General features: G+C 43.2%; 1 protein-coding gene across 1 annotated transcript in view; it reads right to left on the bottom strand.

The window, feature by feature from the left end:
* The window catches only part of LOC121481888 (O-acyltransferase like protein-like), a 70582-nt gene extending 58470 nt beyond the window's left edge, over positions 1-12112 (bottom strand). Inside the window, exon 1 of the mRNA XM_041739486.1 lies at positions 12032-12112. Coding sequence (XP_041595420.1) covers position 12032 — 1 coding nt within the window. The 5' untranslated portion in view covers positions 12033-12112. The remainder of the gene's footprint in view (positions 1-12031) is intronic.
* Between the last annotated feature and the right edge of the window lie 9244 nt (positions 12113-21356).

Here is a 21356-nt window from a genome sequence, read left to right as displayed (position 1 = left end):
TGGGATCCCTGGGTGGCGCAGCGGTTTGGCGCCTGCCTTTGGCCCGGGGCGCGATCCTGGAGACCCGGGATCGAATCCCACATCAGGCTTCCGGTGCATGGAGCCTGCTTCTCCCTCTGCCTGTGTCTCTGCCTCTCTCTCTCTCTCTCTATGTGACTATTATAAAAAAAAAAAAAAAAAAATCTCCTAGCCAGAACTGGGCAAACAGTCCTTGATGAGTAATCCGGGATAACCTGACTTTCTCCAGGAGCTCCCGACTCTTCTGGCCAGCTCTGCTGCTCAAGCCACTTGGGGCTGAGCCAGCAGGTGTCTGTTATCACTGGCCTCTTTAAATGATTCTAACTATTCCAGGTTGTTGCTATAATGACAATAGCTGACCCTCCCTTATTCCCCCCTCTCTAATTTCTTACCACTCCGAATTTTAGAGCTGGCATCCATCTGGACATCTGTAGCCAGCAATCATCTTTTAAGCTAAACTGTCTGAATTACAAGACTGACCATGTCCCTCCCCTCCTCACAATTGTTTCCAGACACTATGAATAAAGTTAAAAGGTAACTTTCAGAAAAGAGGACATATTTACCGTATCAATAACTTGGACAAAGTGTTGTATTCAGATTATATAAAGAACCCTTACAAATCAATTATTTTTTAAAAGTCAAAGAAGCTAACTTAAAATCTGCAAAGGATATGAACAGGCAACTCTTGGAGAAGGAAATCCCAGTGACCAAAACACATGAGCAAGTTGTTCAGTCTCACCAGCAAACCACAATTAGACACCATTCTTTTCTACCCATCCGATGGCTTAAAAAATTATAAGGTTGATGGAATTAAATGTTAGTAATAATATGAAGAATTAGTTCTATCAGTTTGGCCTCCTAGAAGCTATCTTCCCCGCTAACAGCAACTAGGTGCTTGGACAATTACCACTCCCCTACTGTGTACAGTCTTGACAATCAAAGTGCTCTTTCCTGTCACTAGTAGCCAGTGGGGTCCCTGGTAGCTGCTGTCACTCTACCCTCCCATTCCCTGTGACATGAGGTCAACCGGCGCTAGTGTGGAGTAAAGTCAAGGCCCAAGGCAAAACTTGGGCTTTGTTCATCTACCAGTGGTCGGCTGGGAGGCTGCAGACTGGGCACGGCCATGGTAAGTATTGGGACAGTTCTGAGCTCAGCAGGTCATTGGGCTTCCTCATCATCCTGTGAGCTGCCTCGTGGTCTGCCAATAAACTCCCCTTTTTGCTGACACTTCTCAGAGTTGGCATCTGTGGTTGAACCAGAGACTCCTTCCTGAAAGCCCCAGTGATCCAGCAAGCTGATCCAGCAAATGATTCAGCAGCTCAGAATCTGCCCCAGGGAAACACATACGAGCATGCAACTGCAAGATGGTTGTGGCAGTAATGCCCATAAAGGCAAAGAAAAGGTAGACACAAACTATTAGGTTGCACCATATGAAAAGTCCATTTTGTGGGACAAGAACTGTTTAATGTCAGAAATTTCAAATAGTTTGGCCTCTGTCAAGCAAAGGTGCTTTCATATTTTATAATGCTCTGCAACAACTAAAATGAGATAGATCTCTATTTGTTGCTATAGGAAATGCTCCAAGAGATACTATTCTGAGGGGAAAAAGTTCAGGAACAATAAATGTAGGGGCACCTGGGTGGCTTAGTTGGTTAAGTGGTCAACTCCTGATTTCACCTCTCTCTGGTCATGATCTTAGGGTCATGAGATGGAGTCCCATGTTGGGCTGTCAATGGAGACAGCTTGAGGATTCTCTCTCTACCCTTCTTCCTTTGCCCCACTCCCTGCTCGCATGCTCTCTCTCTCAAATAATCTCATCTTTTAAAAAATACTTTTTAATTTTACAAAACAATATATCTTTCTAGTAGATATATAGACCCAAAAATGCAAGGAGAAGGTTCTAGAAAGTTCTAGAAGGATAGATACCTATTGATAACAGCTGGGGACTGAGAATTAAATAAGGGAACAAGAAACTGCTTAAACTTGGTCTGTACTAGGGGTACCTGGGTGGCTCAGTCAGTTAAGTATCTGCCTTCGGCTCAGGCCATTTTCTTAGAGTCCTGGGATTGAGCCCCACCTCAGGCTCCCTACTAAGGGGGGGAGTTTGCTTCTCCCCCTCCTTCTCCCTCTGCCTTTCCCCCTGCTCATGCTTTCTATCTCAAATAAATAAATAAAAACCTTTAAAAAAAAAACGTGGTCTGTATTTTTTTGATTCCTTTACAGCGAGAATAGATTCATATACTATTTAGTAAATATGATATATAAACAATAAAATATGTTTTAAATTTTTTAATATATATATATATATTTTTTTTAATTCTTCAGTGGTATTTCATTATGTAGAGTTAGGAGCTGGCACACTGTGGCCCTGTTTTTGTAAGTAAACTTTTATAGGAATACAGCATCTCGCATGTTTACACATTGTTAACACTGCTTTCTAGAGATACAGGCAGGGTTCGGTAGCTGCAACAAAGGCTTCCCACAAAAGGGAAATATTTACTATCTGGTCATTCAGGGGGGATACTGCAGACCTCTTCTCCAGAGCTGGGATTCTGAAGCCTGCGTAGACACTGAAATCTCCTGCAGTATCTTTAAAAAATACTAAGACCCAAGCTTCATCCTCACAAAGAATGAGCTCAGAGTGTGGCTTGGGCATTAACTGGGCATTAATTTTTAAATTTTCCCAGGTGATACTCTGTGAAGCCAGGCTGGATGGCTCTGATCCTTAGGATTAATTCCAGACTCCTCAGGGTGGTTTAAAAGGCCCTTCATGACCTGACCTGCCTCTCCAGGCTCATCCTCCCACACCCACACCCATTTCCTCTGCTCCATTATACAGAACTCACCAGGCCTGCACTTGTCTGTTTTTCTGCCTGGAATGCCCTTCCTTCCTGTCTGCCTGGCAAATGCTGAATCATCCTTTGGGTCTCGGCAGAAAGGTGGTCTCCCCTGGGATGGAGTCTAGACCCTTGCTTGGTGTATCACACTAAAAGGCATGTAATGGTTCACCTGTCTGTCTCCCATGCGAGGGAAGGGTTGTGTTTCCACTAATGGATATCTCAGAGGAGGAGTTCAAAAAAACATTTGCTGAGATGAATTAAACTTTCAAAAAATAAAATTTAAATGCCAAACATCCAGCTCCGTGAATATATTTTGAAGTCCTCCATGTGTCAAGAAAACCAGCAATAATTTTTTAATATTGGATGTATTTATTAGAGATAAGCCAAATGATTCCCTGATTTCATTCTCTATCACTGAGTATCTCAAACGCTGTAGCTGTAAGTTTAAGGAACTGGAACTAATAAGAGTCCAAGGAGATTAAAACAAGAGAGATGCCGATACCAAGCCTGACTTTACCCTTACATAAAACTCTAAAGGATTAATAGAGAGGGGTACCTAATTATTCAGTTGAAAAGATCAAATTCCGCCTTTTTTTTCTTGTTGGGGTTCTGCTTTGTAAACTCATTGGATTTATGGCTTTCTGGCTGAGGTTATTTTGGATGCTATGCAAATTTCCAATTGCATTTGCTTCCTTTCTGATTATGAACTCAAACGGACAAGTTGCCCTTTCCCTGCCTCCTGCTTAATTGGTTTTTGTCAGGAAGCTGAGATGCTGGGCCATAGGCACCATCCAAATAAAAACACAAAGTGATTGTCTTGGGAGGGAGGCAAAGGATAAACTAATGATTAATCCCACCTGCTACTTCAAATCACATGGCAGTTGTTTCAAATTTTCATTTCCAAAAGATGAAAAACAACTCGTTTCCATTCTGCCAGAATGGAAATGCTAATTGGCAGACAGATTTGCTTTCTCACATGGTGGTGATGATATGCAGATATTAAAATATAGAGCTGATTAATTTCTGAGTTTGAAAGGAGGAAAGAAAGACCCTGGTCCAGTGGTCTTATATTTTAAAATATGAATGCACTTATACCATGAAGCTGAAGACAGCAGAAGCTTCTAGAATGCCAAACCACAAATAAACTCTGAAATTATCATCTACAGCATTAACAGCAAATATTTATTAAGCACCCACCAGATCACTGTGTTACAATGTAGAATTTTTATTTTTTATTTATTTATTTATTTATTTATTTATTTTTTTACAATGTAGAATTTTTAAAACTAGAATTGAATAGTCTTTGTGCTATAGAAGATGATACAAGGCATACACATAAAATACTAGCCCTCTGTTGCCAGAGACAACAGAGTCTTGGTAGTAAGAAAGAGATCTGAAGGTGTTAATCAATTTGATATCCAAAGTTCCTAAAGCAGCTTTTTACAAACACCCTCTGGTAGTCCCCCTTGTGTCTGGTCAACTATTAATCTTGAACTTGGAGAATACAAATAGCAGGTATATTCATTTTCTGTGACTATTACAAATTCCTACAAAATTGGTGGCTTAAAACCACAGGTATTTGTTCTCTCACAATTTTGGAGGCCAGAAGTCCAAAATCAGTATCACTGGGCAGAAATCGAGATGTCAGCAGAGTCACACTCCTTCTGGAGGATCCCTGAGAAAACCCATTTTTTGCCCTTTCCAGCTTTTTTTTTTTTTTTTTAAGATTTTATCCATTTATTCATGAAGAGACACACAGAGAGGGAGGAAGAGACACAGGCAGAGGGAGAAGCAGGCTCCATGCAGGGAGTCTGATGTGGGACTCGATTCCGGGACTCCAGGATAACGCCCTGAGGTGAAGGCAGATGCTCAACCACTGAGCCACCCAGGCGTCCCTGTCCCTTCCAGCTTCTAGTGGCTGCTGGCACCCCTTGGCTTGTGGCCACATCACTCTAATGTCTGCCTCTGTGGTTTATCACCTACTCCTCTGTGTGTCAAATCTCCCCGTGCCTCCCACTTCGTACATGTGATTGCATTTAGGGCCCATCTGGATAATCCAGGATAATCTCCCCCATCTCAAGATCTTTAACTTAATCTCACGGGCAAAATCTTGTTTCCATATGAGGTAACATTCACAGGTCTCAGGAATGAGAATGTCGAAATCAGTTGCGTGGCTGTGTTTCAACCTACCACAGCATGGATATGTCTGAAATTCAGCTAATCCAGATATCTCAGTGGATGCCACTGTGTCACCCTTTCTCTATTAAAAGATTTTTATTTGTTTAAGCATTTTTTCTATTCCTAAGTCCAGCATGAGTGGAGGGGCTGGCCTTGAGTAAAACAGCCTCCAGACTGACAGTCAGGTGGGAAAAGAGGCAACGTCTGAGAATCCAAACCAAGTTGATGGTCAGTCCTCCAATGATAACAAGAGAACAAAGGCTCAGCTGGGATCAGTGACCAGCTAGCCCAGTGAGCACCTACCTACAGCTTGCCTCCTGGAACAGGGTATAAACCATGGGCCTTCCCTTCCTGGAAAGAAGATGAGACACACAGAGAGGAGACAGGAAATAATCATTCCAAGAGATGAAAGATAAAGGAAGGAAGGAAGGAAAGAAAGAAAGAGACAGATGAAGCCTAAGCGAGTAAGTTATCAAAGAAGGAAGCTCAGTAACCCTCCCCCCCCCCCCACCCCGGGTCAGGGAGGGCTGAGAAACTTGACACAGGAACCAGGGATTTAAAGGGTTAAAGATTTTTAAAGCACAAATAGCTTCTTGGGGAAGATTTCAAGGATGTTATGAGATTAGAGAAAACAGGAAATGAAAAGCCCTGCAGACTACTTGGGAACCAGAGGCCCCCCCGCCCCCATTCCATCCCTGAGGAATAAAGCGCAGGAACATGCAGACATCATGTGAACCCAGGGGGCCTCGCTATGCTCAGCACAGTTCTAATTCCACATAAACAGCATCCCCTGAAAGGCCTCTACTGCAGATGGGGGTATAAATGGTCCGAGTGGATTTTATGAAATGGGCGTGGGTGAGCCCAGTACATCCCAAAGAAAATGAGTTCCAGGACCTACCTGAGACTGCATATTTTGTTTGTTTTGTTTTTCATCTCAGAAATAGATGCAAATGTTTTTTACTCTGGAGGGTGTGTTTGGGAGCCCATAGTTTTCTAGGTTTTTCATAGTGCTCTCCTGATTTCCACAAACTGGGTGGCTTATAACAAGAGAAATGTATTGTGCCACAGTTCTGGAGATCGAAGTCTGAAATCAAGAGGTCAGCAGGGTTGGTTCCTTTTGGAGACTCTGAGGGAGAATCTGTTTATGCCTCTCCCCTAAATTCTGGTGGTTGCTGGCAATCGTTGGCGTTCCTTAGCTTGTAGATGCATCACTCTGATCTCTGTCTCTATCCTTATATGGCAATTCTCCCTGTGGGTCTCTGTGTATAAATTTCCCTCTTACAAAAACACCAGCCATTGTCTTAGGGCACCCCGTGACCCAGCATGATCTCATCCTCACTTGAGCCCATCCGTGAAGATCCTATTTCCAAATAGGATCACCTTCACGGGTACCAGGATTAGGGGATCAGCATATCTTTTTGGAGGACACAATTCAACCCACAGCACTCCCCAGTTGGGTATTCTAATCCAAACCAAAGATGTTTGTGTGACTTGGTTGGGGATGCTGAGGGCCTGGAGGCAAGAAGCAGCCATGTGCTCAGGGTAGTTGTGATAAGTTTATAAAGAGATACGATCCCAGGATAATGGATGTTGGAGAACATGGTGGGCCATGGGAAAAGATCTGCAGAAACAGCCAATCAGGTGTCTCCTAGGACCAAAGAAACATAACACAACTTCAACGTCTCCTTTTAGTAGAGTTTCTGTCATGCATTCTGGTCATCTGCTCATTAAATTATGTACATATGGGGATCCCTGGGTGGCTCAGAAGTTTAGCACCTGCCTTCTGATCCTGGAGTCCGGGGGATCGAGTCCCATGTTGGGTTCCCTGCATGGAGCCTGCTTCTCCCTCTGCCTGTGTCTCTGACTATCTCTCTCTCTCTCTCACTCTCTCTCTCTCTCTCATGAATAAATAAATAAATAAAAATTTTAAAACTATGTACATATATACCAAGTGCCTATGGAGATATAGCTCAGGGGTAGAACATATAACTGCATTTATGCCAAATGCCTATATATAAGGGCATAAACTACAGGCCTTTGCTTCCAGGAGCCCTTCCTCCAGAGAAAAGACAAGACAGAACAAAACCCATGAAATCACTATTTTAGAACATATACAAAGCCCAAAGGAGTAAGTCCCCAAATAGAACAACCCAATGGGATATATGGATGTATGGATATATCTCCATCCTTATATATAAATTAATAAGGATTTATTCACTAAATGCTACAGTTAGGACATAGTCACTAAATCCTATAAATTTATCATTCCACATTATGGCCAATATTTAAAACACAGCAAGAAAAACAAGATATGGGAGCATAGAATGGAAGGTGGTCATAGAGCAAAAGGATAGGCATGTGGTCACTGAGCTGTGTGGCCAAAATCATAAAAGTGAGCTTCCTGGGTAGATCTGTAGGAGTTTCCTACAGCTGCTATAACAAATTATCAGAACTCTGTGGCTTAGAACAACATAAATTTATTATCTTATAGTTCTGGAGTTTAGAAGTCTAACATGGGCTTTACAGGGTGTTATGGGCTGAACTGAATATTTCCTCCAATATTTATTTGGTATTCTAACCTTCAGTATCTCAGCCTGTGACTCTTCTTGGAGTTAGGGTTTTTAAAAAAGGTGAAGGCCACCTCGGTGACTCAGTCAGTTAAGGTTTGACTCTTGATTTTGGTTCAGGTCATGATCCCAGGTCATGGGATCGAGCCCCATGTCAAGGTCTGAGCTGAACATGGAGCCTGCTTCAGATTCTCTCTTTGAGTCCCTCTGCACCTCCAATCTCTCTCTCTCTCTCTCTCTCTCTCAAAATCATAATAAAATTAAAAAGGTGATTAAGTGAAAACAAGTCTGTTAGGATGGGGCCTAATCCCCTCTGACTGGTGTCCATAGACAAGGATATTTGTACACACAGAGTGACACCAAGGACAAGGTGTCATCAACCATCTGCAAGCAAGGACAGAAGTCTCAGAGGAAACCGGCCTTTCCAGCACCTTGGTCCTCAACTTCAGCCTCCAGAACTGTGAGAAAATTAATTTCTCTTGCTTAAGTCCCCCAACTATGACAGCAGCCCCAACAAGCTAATATGAAGGGGTTGGGTTTTGTGTCTACTTTTGGTAACTTGTCTGACTTATATTTTTACCAGTAATTACCAGAAAATGTCCCTATTTTCATCTAACCATCACAATTATCAAAATTCACAAGACGCTGAAATTGAAATTCAGATTCTTAAGTCCAGCTCCTAAGGGCTCAGCTAGCAGCTGGATGGGGCTTTGGCAGTGGTGGTCAATGTCTCATAAGCTGCTCTCTACCCAAATTGAGAAAAAAAAATATATATAACATATATAAAATAGGAAGATTATCATTAGTTATACTGATGTAAAAGATGTATAGCACACTATATTAATGTGCTCAGGCTGCCATGACAAAACACCACACATAAGGTGGCTTAAAACAACGGAGATTGATTTTTCTCCCAGTCCTGGAGTTGAAGTCCAAGATTCAGGTGTCAACAGGGTTGATTTCTTCTGTGTCCTCTCTCCTTGGTTATAGATGGCCATCATCTCCCTGTGTCTTCACCTGGTCCTTCTTGTGAGTATCTATGTCCTCATCTCCTCTTCCCATAAGGGCACCAGTCAGATGGTATTAGGATCCAGTCTCATCACCTCATTTTACCTCATTTAGGATCTCCTGAAAGACCTACCTCCAAATAGAGTCACATTCTAAAATAAAGTACTAGGGTTAGAACCTCAACATATGAATTTTGGGGAACACAATTCAGCCCATAACCCACACAAATTACAAATAATAATGAAATCAACAAAACTTATTATAAATTCCACATATAACCAACTGATTCTCACAGAAGGAGTCCCGGGACCGAGTCCCACATCGGGCTCCATACTTGGAACCTGCTTCTCCCTTGGCCTATGTCTCTGCCTCTCTCTCTGTGTGTCTCTCATGAATAAAAAAAATAAAATCTTTAAAAAGAAAAGAGAAAAATAGATGCACTTAAGGAGGAAGGCAGATAATGCCATAGTGGTCATGGAAAAAGGTAATTGAGAGGCAGAAAAATGATTATCCAGGAGGGAGGAGGCCAGAATCTTTGAGGGGGCCATGTTTGTATGTGATGTGAAACTGAATGTAGATTGCAGTGGATCATGGAGTTTAAAAGCAAAACAAGAAACAAAAAAACAAGAACTTTAGCAACAAAGGAAGCATAAAAACCAGATGGTGACCCGAGAGGGTGGCAAAATTAAGGCACACAAATAGTGTTTGATTGCTTTTGTTCCCTTTGAGATGATGGATGTGTGTTGGAAAGCAACTGGAAAGAGATGGTGCAAAGAAAGAAATGGAACTCCAGTTTGGAGTCCCAGCACCATACTCGTCCCTCTAGTCATGTCTATACTCCTTAATGCATTCTCCACCCCACCCCCCACCCTCTGCTCCCCCTGACCCCCCCTCACCCTCCACACCTTGATCTACACCCCCCCACACACAGCTGGGTGGTATCTGGCTCTAATGTCAGTCTCTCCCCGCCCCAACCAGCCATGACTCCAGCTCCCTCCTGCAAGACCAAACATTCCTGCCTGGGTTTCCCCTAACTCTCAGGAACCCTCTCTCCTCACTGTGTTCCTCAGACCCTCGCCCATTATCAGAGATCCTGCTGCTGTCATCTCAGTGCTTTGGCTTGGGGATGGAGCTTTAACACATGATTATGTGACATTTAATATGTTAAAAGGCATAAAGACGAAAATAAGAAACACCTATGTTCCTACCGCCCAAGTTAAGAAATGAAACGTGACTCATCATTTGACATCTGAGGGGACCTCAGTCACACCCTCGGCCTGAGCAGCTCTCACTCCGAGGCCACGTCTAACTCAGTTTGGAGATCATCATCCTCATGTGTCTCTTCCACTGTCTGTCTGACACATACATGTCTCCCTGAGCCACACAGCCCCTTATTTTGCATGTTTGGCACCTTTACATCCCCTCATTCTTCTACAACTTTCTTTCTTGCTGTTCCTTCTGCATATTCCCCTCACATGTGGTTCTGCTGTATTCCTTTTTGCCATGTTTTTTTCTTGTCTCTCTCATTGCTTATTTTAGGCAGAGATTGAAAGTGCAAGCTTGGAGGGCTCAGTCAGTTGAGGATCTGCCTTTGGCTCAGGTCACGATCCCAGGGTATTGGGATCAAGCCCCACATTGGGCTCCCTGCTCCACAGGGAGCCTGCTTCTCCCTCTCTCTCTCCCTCTGCCTCTCCCCTCTGCTCTTGTTCTCTCTCTCAAATGAATAAATAAAATCTTAAAAAATTAAAAAAAAAAAGTGGAAGCTTGGGAATCTGATGACCTGGGCTCAAATCCTATCTCTACCACTTATTTCGGGCAAGATACTTTACATCTCTGCAGCTACATTTTCTCATTTATAAAACAGAGAAAACACCCTGCTCATGATGGTGCAGCTAGGACTCTGTAGGACAACCCTCTCACAGGCTGGGAACTGTCCTTCATGTAAAAGTGCTCTCTACATACTGAACACATCATTTTTCCATCCACATGACTGTCAGGAAAACCATATCGAGAAGGAAGGTCAGAACCATGCTCTGTGCTCAAAACTCTCAGGCAAAATGTCAAAGCAACAATGTCAAGTATTCTCTGGTACGGTAGACAGCAAATCAATTAAAACAACTACAGATGGTATTCCTCTAGTAAATTAAGTAATGGTTATTTATCTATCATCATGTATACAAATCATCCAATTCTTTCTTGGACCATTCACCTTGGGAAACTTTTTTTTAGTGAAAGAATTTCCAGGCCCCTACAGATGGAATATTGTTGGAACGTGACCAGAAGTAACTTGTAAGACAAAGAAAGTGTCAACACAGCTGGGTGACTAACAATGACAACATGTGCCACCACCTCATCACCAGCGGTCTCAGCCAGTCTCTGTACCTTCCGGGATTTTCTTGGCGAGCGTGTTTGGCCCAGGTTTGTCAGAATGTTCCCTGTTGGTTTCAGTAAGTGTTGTAACAATTCTAAAATGGGATGTGAAAATGGTCCTTGAATTAGTTAGATTTATTTATTTTCCAATGTTTTATTAAATATCAGGACATATAATCCAGTGTAGAATGGCAACTGCTTCCAATCGTGTGCTACTCTGAATTCCCCAATATTAGAGAAAAACTTTTGTTTATCTTTACGATGTGTATTTGCTACTGTTTTCCAATACAAAATAAATCAGTCATGTGTTTAAATGCAAGTGGAAATTGCTATGATAGTTCTGGAGAGAATGGAGTTTCTATGTTTCTCCTTGTTAGTGGTTTCCTTTAGCATCAACAATGAATCATTCTCCAGGAGGTGACCCCACTGAAAAAGAATCGGATTTCCTGCCCCTTTCTGGCAGGAAGGTATGTGTCCCTTTACTTGTGAGAATAATTTTGAGAAACTAACAAAAAATAAATGACGGTGGCCTGAGTCTGCCCCTACCACATGCAAAGAGCTTTGGCTACAGTCAATCTTCTCCCAGCATGGGTCAGTCCAGCCTTCACCAACAAGCTCCTCAGAATTAATTGTCACATACATAATGGGCAAAACTGGTTCCCTAAGCAATGAGGTAATTCATGATCAAAAACAGACTAAATGTCTAGAAAAACAAAGTTTCTCATATGACAGTAAAATGCTACCAACTTCAATATTAGTAAACAGCACCTTACAGTTCATAAACAATTCTCATCTTATTAAGAGGCTGGTCCTCATGAGATTCCTTCTGGCTAGAATTAAATACCACTTCCTCTATTGCCCTTATGCAATAAAAAAAAATCCGCCTCCCTCCTCGGTTCCTGGAGCAATTCGTAAATGGAGGCTCATCTTGCCTTCCACCTATGGTTCTGTGTTTTTAATTATCAAGAGTTTTTCCAGAATCCTCCCAGCACAAACCTCAGATTGCCCTGTGTTCACCTACCCAACAGGACAGAAAAAAACCCTACTTACTTCTTAGAGCGTATTCTTTGGGCTCCACTGAATTCAAATCAGAAAGGAATTCATCAGTGTCTTGCCTGCATTTGAGAGAGATGTTTCCTGCAGGAAACACAAAAGGTAATTGAAACAGAAAAGAGAAAAGACAAAATAATAAAGTCGGGACCATCGTTGTCCCTTAACTGGTCAGGATAAAACTCCCCTCTTGGACAAAGAGCCTTATATGTATGAAACCCCAGTCTCTAATATGGTGGGGGGAAATGTGACATTGTCATATTGCTCACTCCTTAACATGCAGAGACAAGCTGTGTGTCCTCAGCCACCTGCAAAGCAGCTGAGATGAACAAACCATGGAAACTGATTTATACACAACTTGTTATTGTTCACTAAACTCAGCGCTGTGGATGTGGGGGCCGCTGACCACCTGGCTCCCTTTAGCGACGCAGATTAACACCGCCAGCTAACATGGATAGGCCAGATTTCCCCCAGCCAGATGCTCTTGTAAATGTCTCTGGGTTTAAAAAAAAAAATCTATGGCGGATGTTAAATGGCAATATTTGTGTTTTTTTTTTCCCCAGGAATGATTATGAATCCGACCTCTAAGACACTGAGATTAAGTCATAAGCGAAGAAGGGCTTCTTCGTGATCATCTGGATATCTCATGCATCTGTGAATGTGTCTGCCGGACTTGAAAGAGATGTAGGTGTGGGAGGAATAAACTCCCCCACGGAAAGAGACGGCCCTGCAGTAGGACAAATAAGCTCCTGCTTCCTCACATGGGGGCTCAGACACACATCCTGGGGAGGAAATGATGCTGACAAAAGGCCATGGTAATGATGTTCATCTACTTTAGGAAAACATCAAATGTGTGAATCTGGATTTCTCATGCTGTCAATATTCTCTTTCCAGAAAGGCTTTCTTTAAATAGTAACCTCCCTAACTACATTTAAAATGTAATGCAAACCTTGTTTACACGGCCAGAACACATCCACCCGTGTGGGTGGCCGTGACTCAGTTGTACTTCCAGCTCTTTGGCTTTACGGCAGCCTCTAGCATCCCAGACCGCTACCCTTTGTCTGAGTCCGTTGGGGCCATTCTAACAAAACACCCCAGACTGGGTGGCCCCCAGACTGGGCAGCAAAAATTCATCTCTCACAGTTCTCCAGGCTGGGAAGTCCAAGATCAAGACTCTAACCTGGTCACATCCTGGTGAAGAACTTCTTCCAGGGCCACGGCCATGTGCCCTCACAGGGTGAAGCGGGGGAAGGAGCTTTCTGGAGTATCTTCTATAAAGACACAAATTGCATTCATGAAGCCTCCACCCTCTGACCCTAATCCCTTCCACAAAGCCCCACTCCCAAATACCAACATCTTTGGGGCTTAGGATTTCAACATATGGATGTGGGGGTAGATGCAGACATTCAGACCAGAGCACTCTCCCTCACACATGCTCCACTCTTTCACCTCTATTCCTTTGCTCATGCTATGCCCTCGGTCCCTGGTACGCCTCTCCAAGCCCACTACCTCCTAGGCATTACCTTCCCACTCCTAAGGTGTTGGCTCTTCCAGGAAGTCCTCCTGGGCTTCTCCGTAGGTGAGGAGAGGTGCCTGTTCCCTGTGCTCCCCCATTGCCTTTGTAGACTCCCTTCACTCCCTCACACTGGAGTATGTCTACCTCTGTGTTTCCCCTCTCCCATAGCCTGGAAGCTCCATGCAGGCAGGGACTGCGCTCCTTTCGTTCCCCTGTGCCTTTCTGAGAGGGGATTTACATCACAGCTAAGAGCAAAGTTGACACTTGTGTCCAGGGCAGTCTCTCTGCTCATTTACTTCCCCTGGAAAATTAAGATCACATAGTCTCAACCTCCTGGAGTTATTTTGTGATTTAAATAAAACATTTAAGATACTAGGTGAACATCTGGCCTATCATGAATACTTGAGATGTATGTATTAGCTATTATGTTTATATTCTAAATGTCCCTTGCACACCAGGCAGATGATAGTATATACACCAGACACCCAGATAATGTATACACAAGGGGACTTTACAGTGGCTGACCTATAGTAGACAGACCCTTAATAGACAATAACTATTGTGACAACTTACTATTATTCTTTGTCATTGTTATTGGACTAAAGAAAAAAGGATTCAGGTACACAGGCCAAGTAGTTCCTTGAAAAAATAGATCATTAGATCTAATACATCATTACAAAGGGACAGTCTTTTTTTTTTAAGATTTTATTTATTTATTTGAGAGAGAGAGAGAGCATGAGCAGAGGAGAGAGAGGAAGAAGCAGACTCCCTGGTAAGCAGGGAGTCCGATGAGGGGCTAGATCCCAGGACCCTGAGATCATGACCTGAGCCAAAGGCAGATACTAAATGACTGAGCCCTTTCGGCACCCTGGGACTTAAAACAATAAAAAAGAACTTTCTAGTAGCCAAAACTACCCAAAGATGAACTGGGCTCTTTCCAATGGTACAGAACTCTCCAACCTTGGAAGTGCTCAAGTAGTGGAGGAACACTGGATCGGGGTGTTAGAGAAGAGATCCAGCATCAAATGGTTCTTATACAAACAATCTTGAAAGTCTTCTCTGACCTTGAAACCCTTGGAGTCTTCCTTCAAAATTATTTCCTGCCATTAATGCATTAGTTTGTCACCACACACTCTACAGTTGTTCTTAAATTGATGCAGAAATGGAAAGTTCAATGCAAAAAAAAGAAAATGAAAGATAAGATCCAACCTGGAGCTATACAGAGAATGCAGCAATGTCCACTAAAAAGGAGATTTAATTTAGCACCAGAAACAAGGGTTAAGTGGTTGACTTCTTCAGTTTCCCCATCTGTGAAATTATAAAACCATCCTTCCTCACACAGTTGTTTCTTAAGATTAAATGAGAGCTCTTGAGTCCTAAACGAATAGGATTCAACTGAGAGTTTTCGAGCTCTCAGTTCCAAATGTATCTCCTGGGCTTAACTATCTTCCTATGTAGAAAAAAAAGGGGGGGGGGCGGCTTCCCAACTTTAGAGGTTTAGGTAATTTGCATATTTAAGAATAACTAAACAGGGTTGCCTGGCTGGCTCAGTTCATGGAGCCTGCGACTCTTGATCTCAGGGCTGTAGGTTCAAGCCCCACATTGGGTGTAGAGATTACTTTAAAAAATATTTTTTAAACTTAAAAAAAATGAATGAGCAAAAAAACCTCTGATTCCTGCATCAATTTCCAACTCCATTGTCAATGGGTCTATCGTCACTGAAACTAGGAATGGTACAGCTCTTAGAAATCAGTGTTAAATACTCCCATCTTTTGTCATCTAGGGGAAAATACATAATGAGCAGAACACACATCCACGTTTTAATCATTAGTAATAAAAATCATCTAAAATGATTTTTTAAATACCACCCATGTAAAAGGAAAAAGAGAATCTTACTTTTGGGCAATTAATAGCTCAGGACCCTTCTAGTGTTTGTCCCAAACCCTGAGAAACAAAATCATGACCGGTGAAGGTTCACGGAGACTTGGTTTTTAACGAAGACATTGTAGGCACCTGTTTCATGCAAGGCAATGCGTTGGGCATAAAAATAGGACATGAAAATAAATTATGCGTTCCCTTCCTGAAAGCAGGGCTTCATCATTTCCCGAGGCAGCAGCAATCAGCTGATGCTGTTATTAATGCCACGGTCATTTTATTCAAGTAAGTAGCTCTCCAGGAAAGAGCACTCAGCTGCTCTTCCTCTGGCACTGACTTTGAGGGAACAAGCATTTGTCTTTGCCAACAAGAGTAAGGATCAACCTGATGGGGAAAAGAGATGTTCTACAACCTGCTGCTCTCAGGCTGTGCCTCTTCTGATGAGAGGGAATGGCAACCGCAGATTACAAAGCAGGTAGAGCTCATGCAGAGGCTCAGCACATGTATCCAGAGGACAGACAGCTGACAAGTGAGCATGTACCGGGGCTGCTAAATACCACAAGGGGTGTGTGCTGCTGGCAGAGGGGGACCTGGTCCCGCAAGGGGACCTGGAAAGGCTCTCCAAGAAGGTGACTTTGGAACCAACCGGAAAAAAAGGAAGAGGCCCATGTGGGAATAATAACTGAGCAAAGAGCATTCTGGGCGGAGGAAACAGCCAGTGCCAGGCCCTGGGAAGGGAATGGGAACAGGGTGTGACAGGAACAACTTGGGTTGGGGGGGGCAGGATGTGGGGACAGGTCTGCTGGGGTCTACATGGCTATTGATGGCACATATTTGTTTACCTTGGTTGAGTCTCTTCTAAAATAACCAATACCAGGGCACCTGGGTGGCTCAGATGGTTAAGCATTTGCCTTCTGCTCAGGTCATGTTCCCAGGGTCCTGGGACCGAGCCCCACGTCAGGCTCTCTGCTTGGCGAGGAGTCTGTTCTCCCTCTTTCTCTGCCTCTCCCCCTGCTTGTGCTCTCTCAAATGAACAAATAAAAAATCATTAAAAAAAAAATAACCAATACCATCATGCTGCTTCCATGGTGTCTTACACAGAGGGAAGCGGGAGCCTAAGCTTTGAATGTCCTACCATGATGTTGGCACCGTCTGGATCCCGAACGGTTCAGTGGTTCCTTGAAGGCCGACCGATGGCCTGCTAATAGAGATGCTGAGCAATGTCATTGCCACCATGCCACTGGAATGAGTGAATTCAAAGTGTCCCATCTTTTTTAGGTCTTGCACTTGAGAGTCAAAGCAGAAGCATCATTTTGGCCAAGTGGTGGCCATCCCATGCCTGAGGTTCGGCTGCTGGGGGTCAGAGAGTGACCTTCTGGTTTCAGGAGGAGGAGGCAAGACCCATCTCCTGCTGAGATTCAAGCCATGGCATATTCCCTAACCCCGGGAAGGGGTCCGATGCAGAACTGACAAGAGCAAGGATAGATGTCCATTATCCCTACTGAGAGACACTCTTCTGCCCTAAGACACATGCAGCTCTGCCTTCTCCCGACTTGTCAACATCACACCATCCTCTCCAGTCAGCAGACCTGTTTTCCTTGTTCTTTAAAAAAAAAAAAAAAAAAAGTTTATTCTTCAGAAATAACCAATCCAACTTGACTTGACCTGGAGGTCAGAAAATTACTCTTGGACTAAACCCACACTTTCTGGAACTGAGTTGGAGGTGTGATAGTGGACTGTAATTATAGAGCTCCCCTAAATACATAGTCTTGCAAAGGACTGTTTTAGAAACAGAACTGCCACAGTAGTGTGATTTACAATTATAAGAAAAGCTCCAGGATAAGCAGCTCGCAATAAAATAGCAAAGCAAATTGAATAATCAGTTCCTTTAAATGCTGCGAAACATTATAAATAGTACTGTTTGGAGTCAGAACTAACCTCGCAAATTGAATTGGAAACTAGCAAAGAATATTTTCTGGGAAACGCTATTCTGTTTCCTTAGGTAAAAATAACCACTAAGGAAAGGGTATAATTCCAGGATAAACCTGGAGAAGTAATTAGAAAGAAAAAGCCAGTGTGGAACCCAAAGTACCCTGACGCAGCTAACAGCAAGCCTATAGGGGATAAACTGCATGGGGACAATAAAACAAGTATATGGCAGGTGCTTCCAAAAGTACATGCTCGGTGTCTCCAATTATTAGGTCTCTCCACCCAGATCCTTCATGTGTCCTTCTCTGTCCCGCTTTGTGCCCCGCACACTGATATGAGAGATTATGGAGCCTTGCTTGTCCTCTTGCTTTTATTTGGCTTTGACCAATGCGAGCAGAAGACAGATCCTTAAGTGTCTCAACAGCCTCCCTATAATTTCCATCCTACACTCTTCTAGCTTTGCCAGGGCTCTGATCGAGGCCCTGTTCCATGGCTCTAGACCCGCCCCGGCTCAGCAGGCCTGAAGGAGGTGAGGGCTCCCCACCATTGCTAAGTCCCCGGTTGCCTTGCTATCACCTGTTCCAGCCAGCACTTCTGTAATAGTCCCTTCCTTAATTTCTTTGAAGTGAAACTTTTCTCTGTGTGCTGGCTGTGTCCTGCTAAGACCCTAATTCATAAAGGATCTAATGCTGGGGACTCCCAGATCTACCTTTCCAATGAAGGCAGTGAATATAAATGAACACATTCCTAGAAAAACTGGCTAATATGATGAAACTTTTATCATCCAGTATTTTGAGTCTACTAAAGTGTTCATCAAAATCTATTGGGACAGTAGAAGGCAAAAACGGATATGAAAAGACAATGTTGGGATCCTGGGTGGCGCAGCGGTTTCGCGCCTGCCTTTGGCCCAGGGCGCGATCCTGGAGACTCGGGATCGAATCCCACATCGGGCTCCCGGTGCATGGAGCCTGCTTCTCCCTCTGCCTGTGTCTCTGCCTCTCTCTCTCTCTCTGATGACTATCATAAAAAAAAAAAGAAAAAAAAGGCTGTTTAAAAAAAAAAAAGAAAAGACAATGTTCTGTTTTATAGGGAAGACTGACAGTAGCCAAGTTTCAGATTGAGCTTCAAAGCCGACTCATGTACCAAGGACCAAGGCAGGGCTACTCAATCAAGATCAGAAGTTTGGGGGTATTGGTAACGATAGAATTACAACTGGCTAGTCTAGAAGCTCCTAGGTCTCTCCTTTGCAGAGACCTAGGTTCACACTGTCCTATCCCAAAGGTTTACAATGAACGCTGGAGGGACAGGAGGTTTGTTAACTGCAAGAAGAAACTTAAAGTAAAGAAGAGTCAAGGGTCCATTTAGGCAAGGAGAGAATTGTATAGATTAGGAGCCACGTATTTAAGGTAACGACACCTACGTTCCTTGTGTAGGAAATGTACGTTAGGCTGAAGAGCTCCAACAGGGGACCCTTTCATCATGTTTCCCAAGTGACTGTGGGGTTTTTTGTGTAACATTTATAAATGCCACAAGCAGCTCTCCACATTTAGCACATCCCTCATCATTCTCAGACCATTCTTTGGGATAGACGAATGGTTCCATTAAATCCTATTTTACAAAATTCCTCAAACACTTTTTCCTTTTCCCCCCTTCCACTTCGGCATTTAAAAAAAAAAACACAGTGCTCACAGGATGATGAACACATTAACATGAAATAATATATTAATCTTGGCCAAAGATTCCAACAGTCAATTTTCCTGTTGGTCAAAGATCCTGGGACATAAATCACTAGCCCGCTGACCCAGAGAGACGCCCACCGGAGCTTTGGATGGAACAGTTGTTCTTTGGAATACTTACTGGAGTAGGAGCCAAGAATTGGCAGGAAATGTGTCTGGGAGGAAGTGGTCTACGCCATGTAGTCTAAGCCAACATCTTCCTTCTTCTCATTTTCTTAATCTTCATCCCCTTGTTGGTGTTCTTCTTTATGCATTACTGTTACTCAATTATTGATAAAATAAAATCATCCAACCACACCTTCAGCAAAAACGTATCTTGTATTGTCGAAAGTGCCAACTTCCCCATATCTAGCTATCATTTTAACTTTCATATTTCTATTTATGTCATCTAAACCTTGCAAAAAAAAAAAATCTAAGAAGTCACCCAAGTAAGTCAGACTTCTCTTTCCTTCCTCTGTGCCCCACAGCATGGAATCCTCTTGGTACTACCTCCGAAATGCCGCCTGCAACCACAGCTTCTTTCCAGGCCTACTCTCACCACCTCGGGTTTAAGTCCTCAGGACCATGGCTGGGCCAGCACCATGCCTATGCCAATTACTGTGATGGCCATTTATGCTGTTCAAATGTGTGCAGCCTTCTGCCTTCTGGGCACACAGGATCGTACTTCCAGCCTCCTTGTGAGGAGGTAGGATCACGGGACCGGTTTTGGCCAGTGAACTGTGAAGAATGACACCTCTCACTTCTGGGCCAGAACACTGGCACTTTCCCTTTGTCAAAGGAACTGGCAACTTCTGTGACCGTGGATTCCCCGGGGATTTGGAGCTATGTCCCTAGTCAACCACCAATGAACATCAAATGTGACCAAGAACAAGCCTTGCTGTTTTAAGACACTAAGATTTAGGACTGTTAACTATTGCATAATCTAACCTATCCTTATTGATAAGCTCCTCCATCTTCCACCCTAAATGCAGCCACTGACTAGTCTGGCTCTATCACTCCTCTGTCTAAAAAATTCATCTCTGTCGGAGTACAAATTCTAGTCCATCATTCAAGGCTTTTTACATGTTGGCCTGAGCCTACGCTATAAGCCTCAGCTCCACTTCCCCATCCAACAGGACATGGGCTTCCTAAGAATTCATGGAGCACGCTTCAGTTTCTGCCTTTGGTCTGAACATACCATTTCTCAAGTGCTCACATCCACAACTTCATCCAAATCCGCCACTAATGACAAACGGATAGAGCTCACAAGTTTCACTGTGGATTTCTGCTCAGTGTTCACTGTGTTAACTCAAGTATTCCTGTCTTTAATGGCTAAGAATTTTCCACACAGGTCCTTCCCAATTCTGTTCCCTCTTTCTGGAACTCCTACAAACTATGTAATTTTGTCCTTCTTGATTTCTAATCTCTTCTATAGATTTCATCTCCTTACCTCTGTGTATTCCAGGTAATTTCATCACGACTGATCTTCCAGTTCACCAATTCTCTTTTCAGTTGAGCCATCTGGGTTCCCTCCCAAGACTCCAGGCTTCTGTGCTGTTTTTCTACTCTGGATTTCAATTTCGTCTTCATTTCGGATCTCAGGGCATTTTTTAAAAACTTTCTTGGATGCTCAACTAGGCATTTATGGATGCTTACTTTACAGCTGCAAGCATTTCTGGGTAGTGAAGAGTAGAGACTTCCACTGTCTTATAAGAGCCATAGTGCCACAAACAAAAATTCTAGTATCGTGTTTTGCACATACTTTTTATTTGTCGAATAAGTGAATATTTGTCAATATGTACATAAACACAGAGAGCGAGCACTAAGATTTAGAGCAAGAATATCTGGGTTCTAATATGCAAAGCCACTTACCAGCTGTGAGGGCTTAGGCAAAGAACGGAATCTGAGCTCAGCTTCCTCAAACTGTAAAACTAGATTATTAGGACCCGTGCAGCCCACCACACAGGTTTATTGCAAGGTTCAAATGCAGAAACACATGAAAAGTGCTATGAATACAACTTAGAGCAATACAAGTATAAATATAACAAGTAACAGCAATTGAATTTCAAGTGTAGGAATACTTAAACCCGCCCTGGCATTATACCCATGAGTTGATGGAGTCAACGAGGAAGTGACAAAAGAGCTGATTGCTAATGAGAACGAATATGCCACTCCTCCGAGGGGGAAGAAATCTACAATATCCTGTAGTCTGTCCCTGCAATTAATCACTTCCTAACCTTCATGAAGATGTCAGAGACCCACCATCAATAACTCTCTCACAGAAGCACAA

The sequence above is a fragment of the Vulpes lagopus genome, chromosome 24, assembly GCF_018345385.1.
Source record: "Vulpes lagopus strain Blue_001 chromosome 24, ASM1834538v1, whole genome shotgun sequence".
NCBI lineage: Eukaryota > Metazoa > Chordata > Mammalia > Carnivora > Canidae > Vulpes > Vulpes lagopus.
Note: the sequence above shows the minus strand (reverse complement) of the source record. Positions and strands in the feature narration are given on the sequence as shown.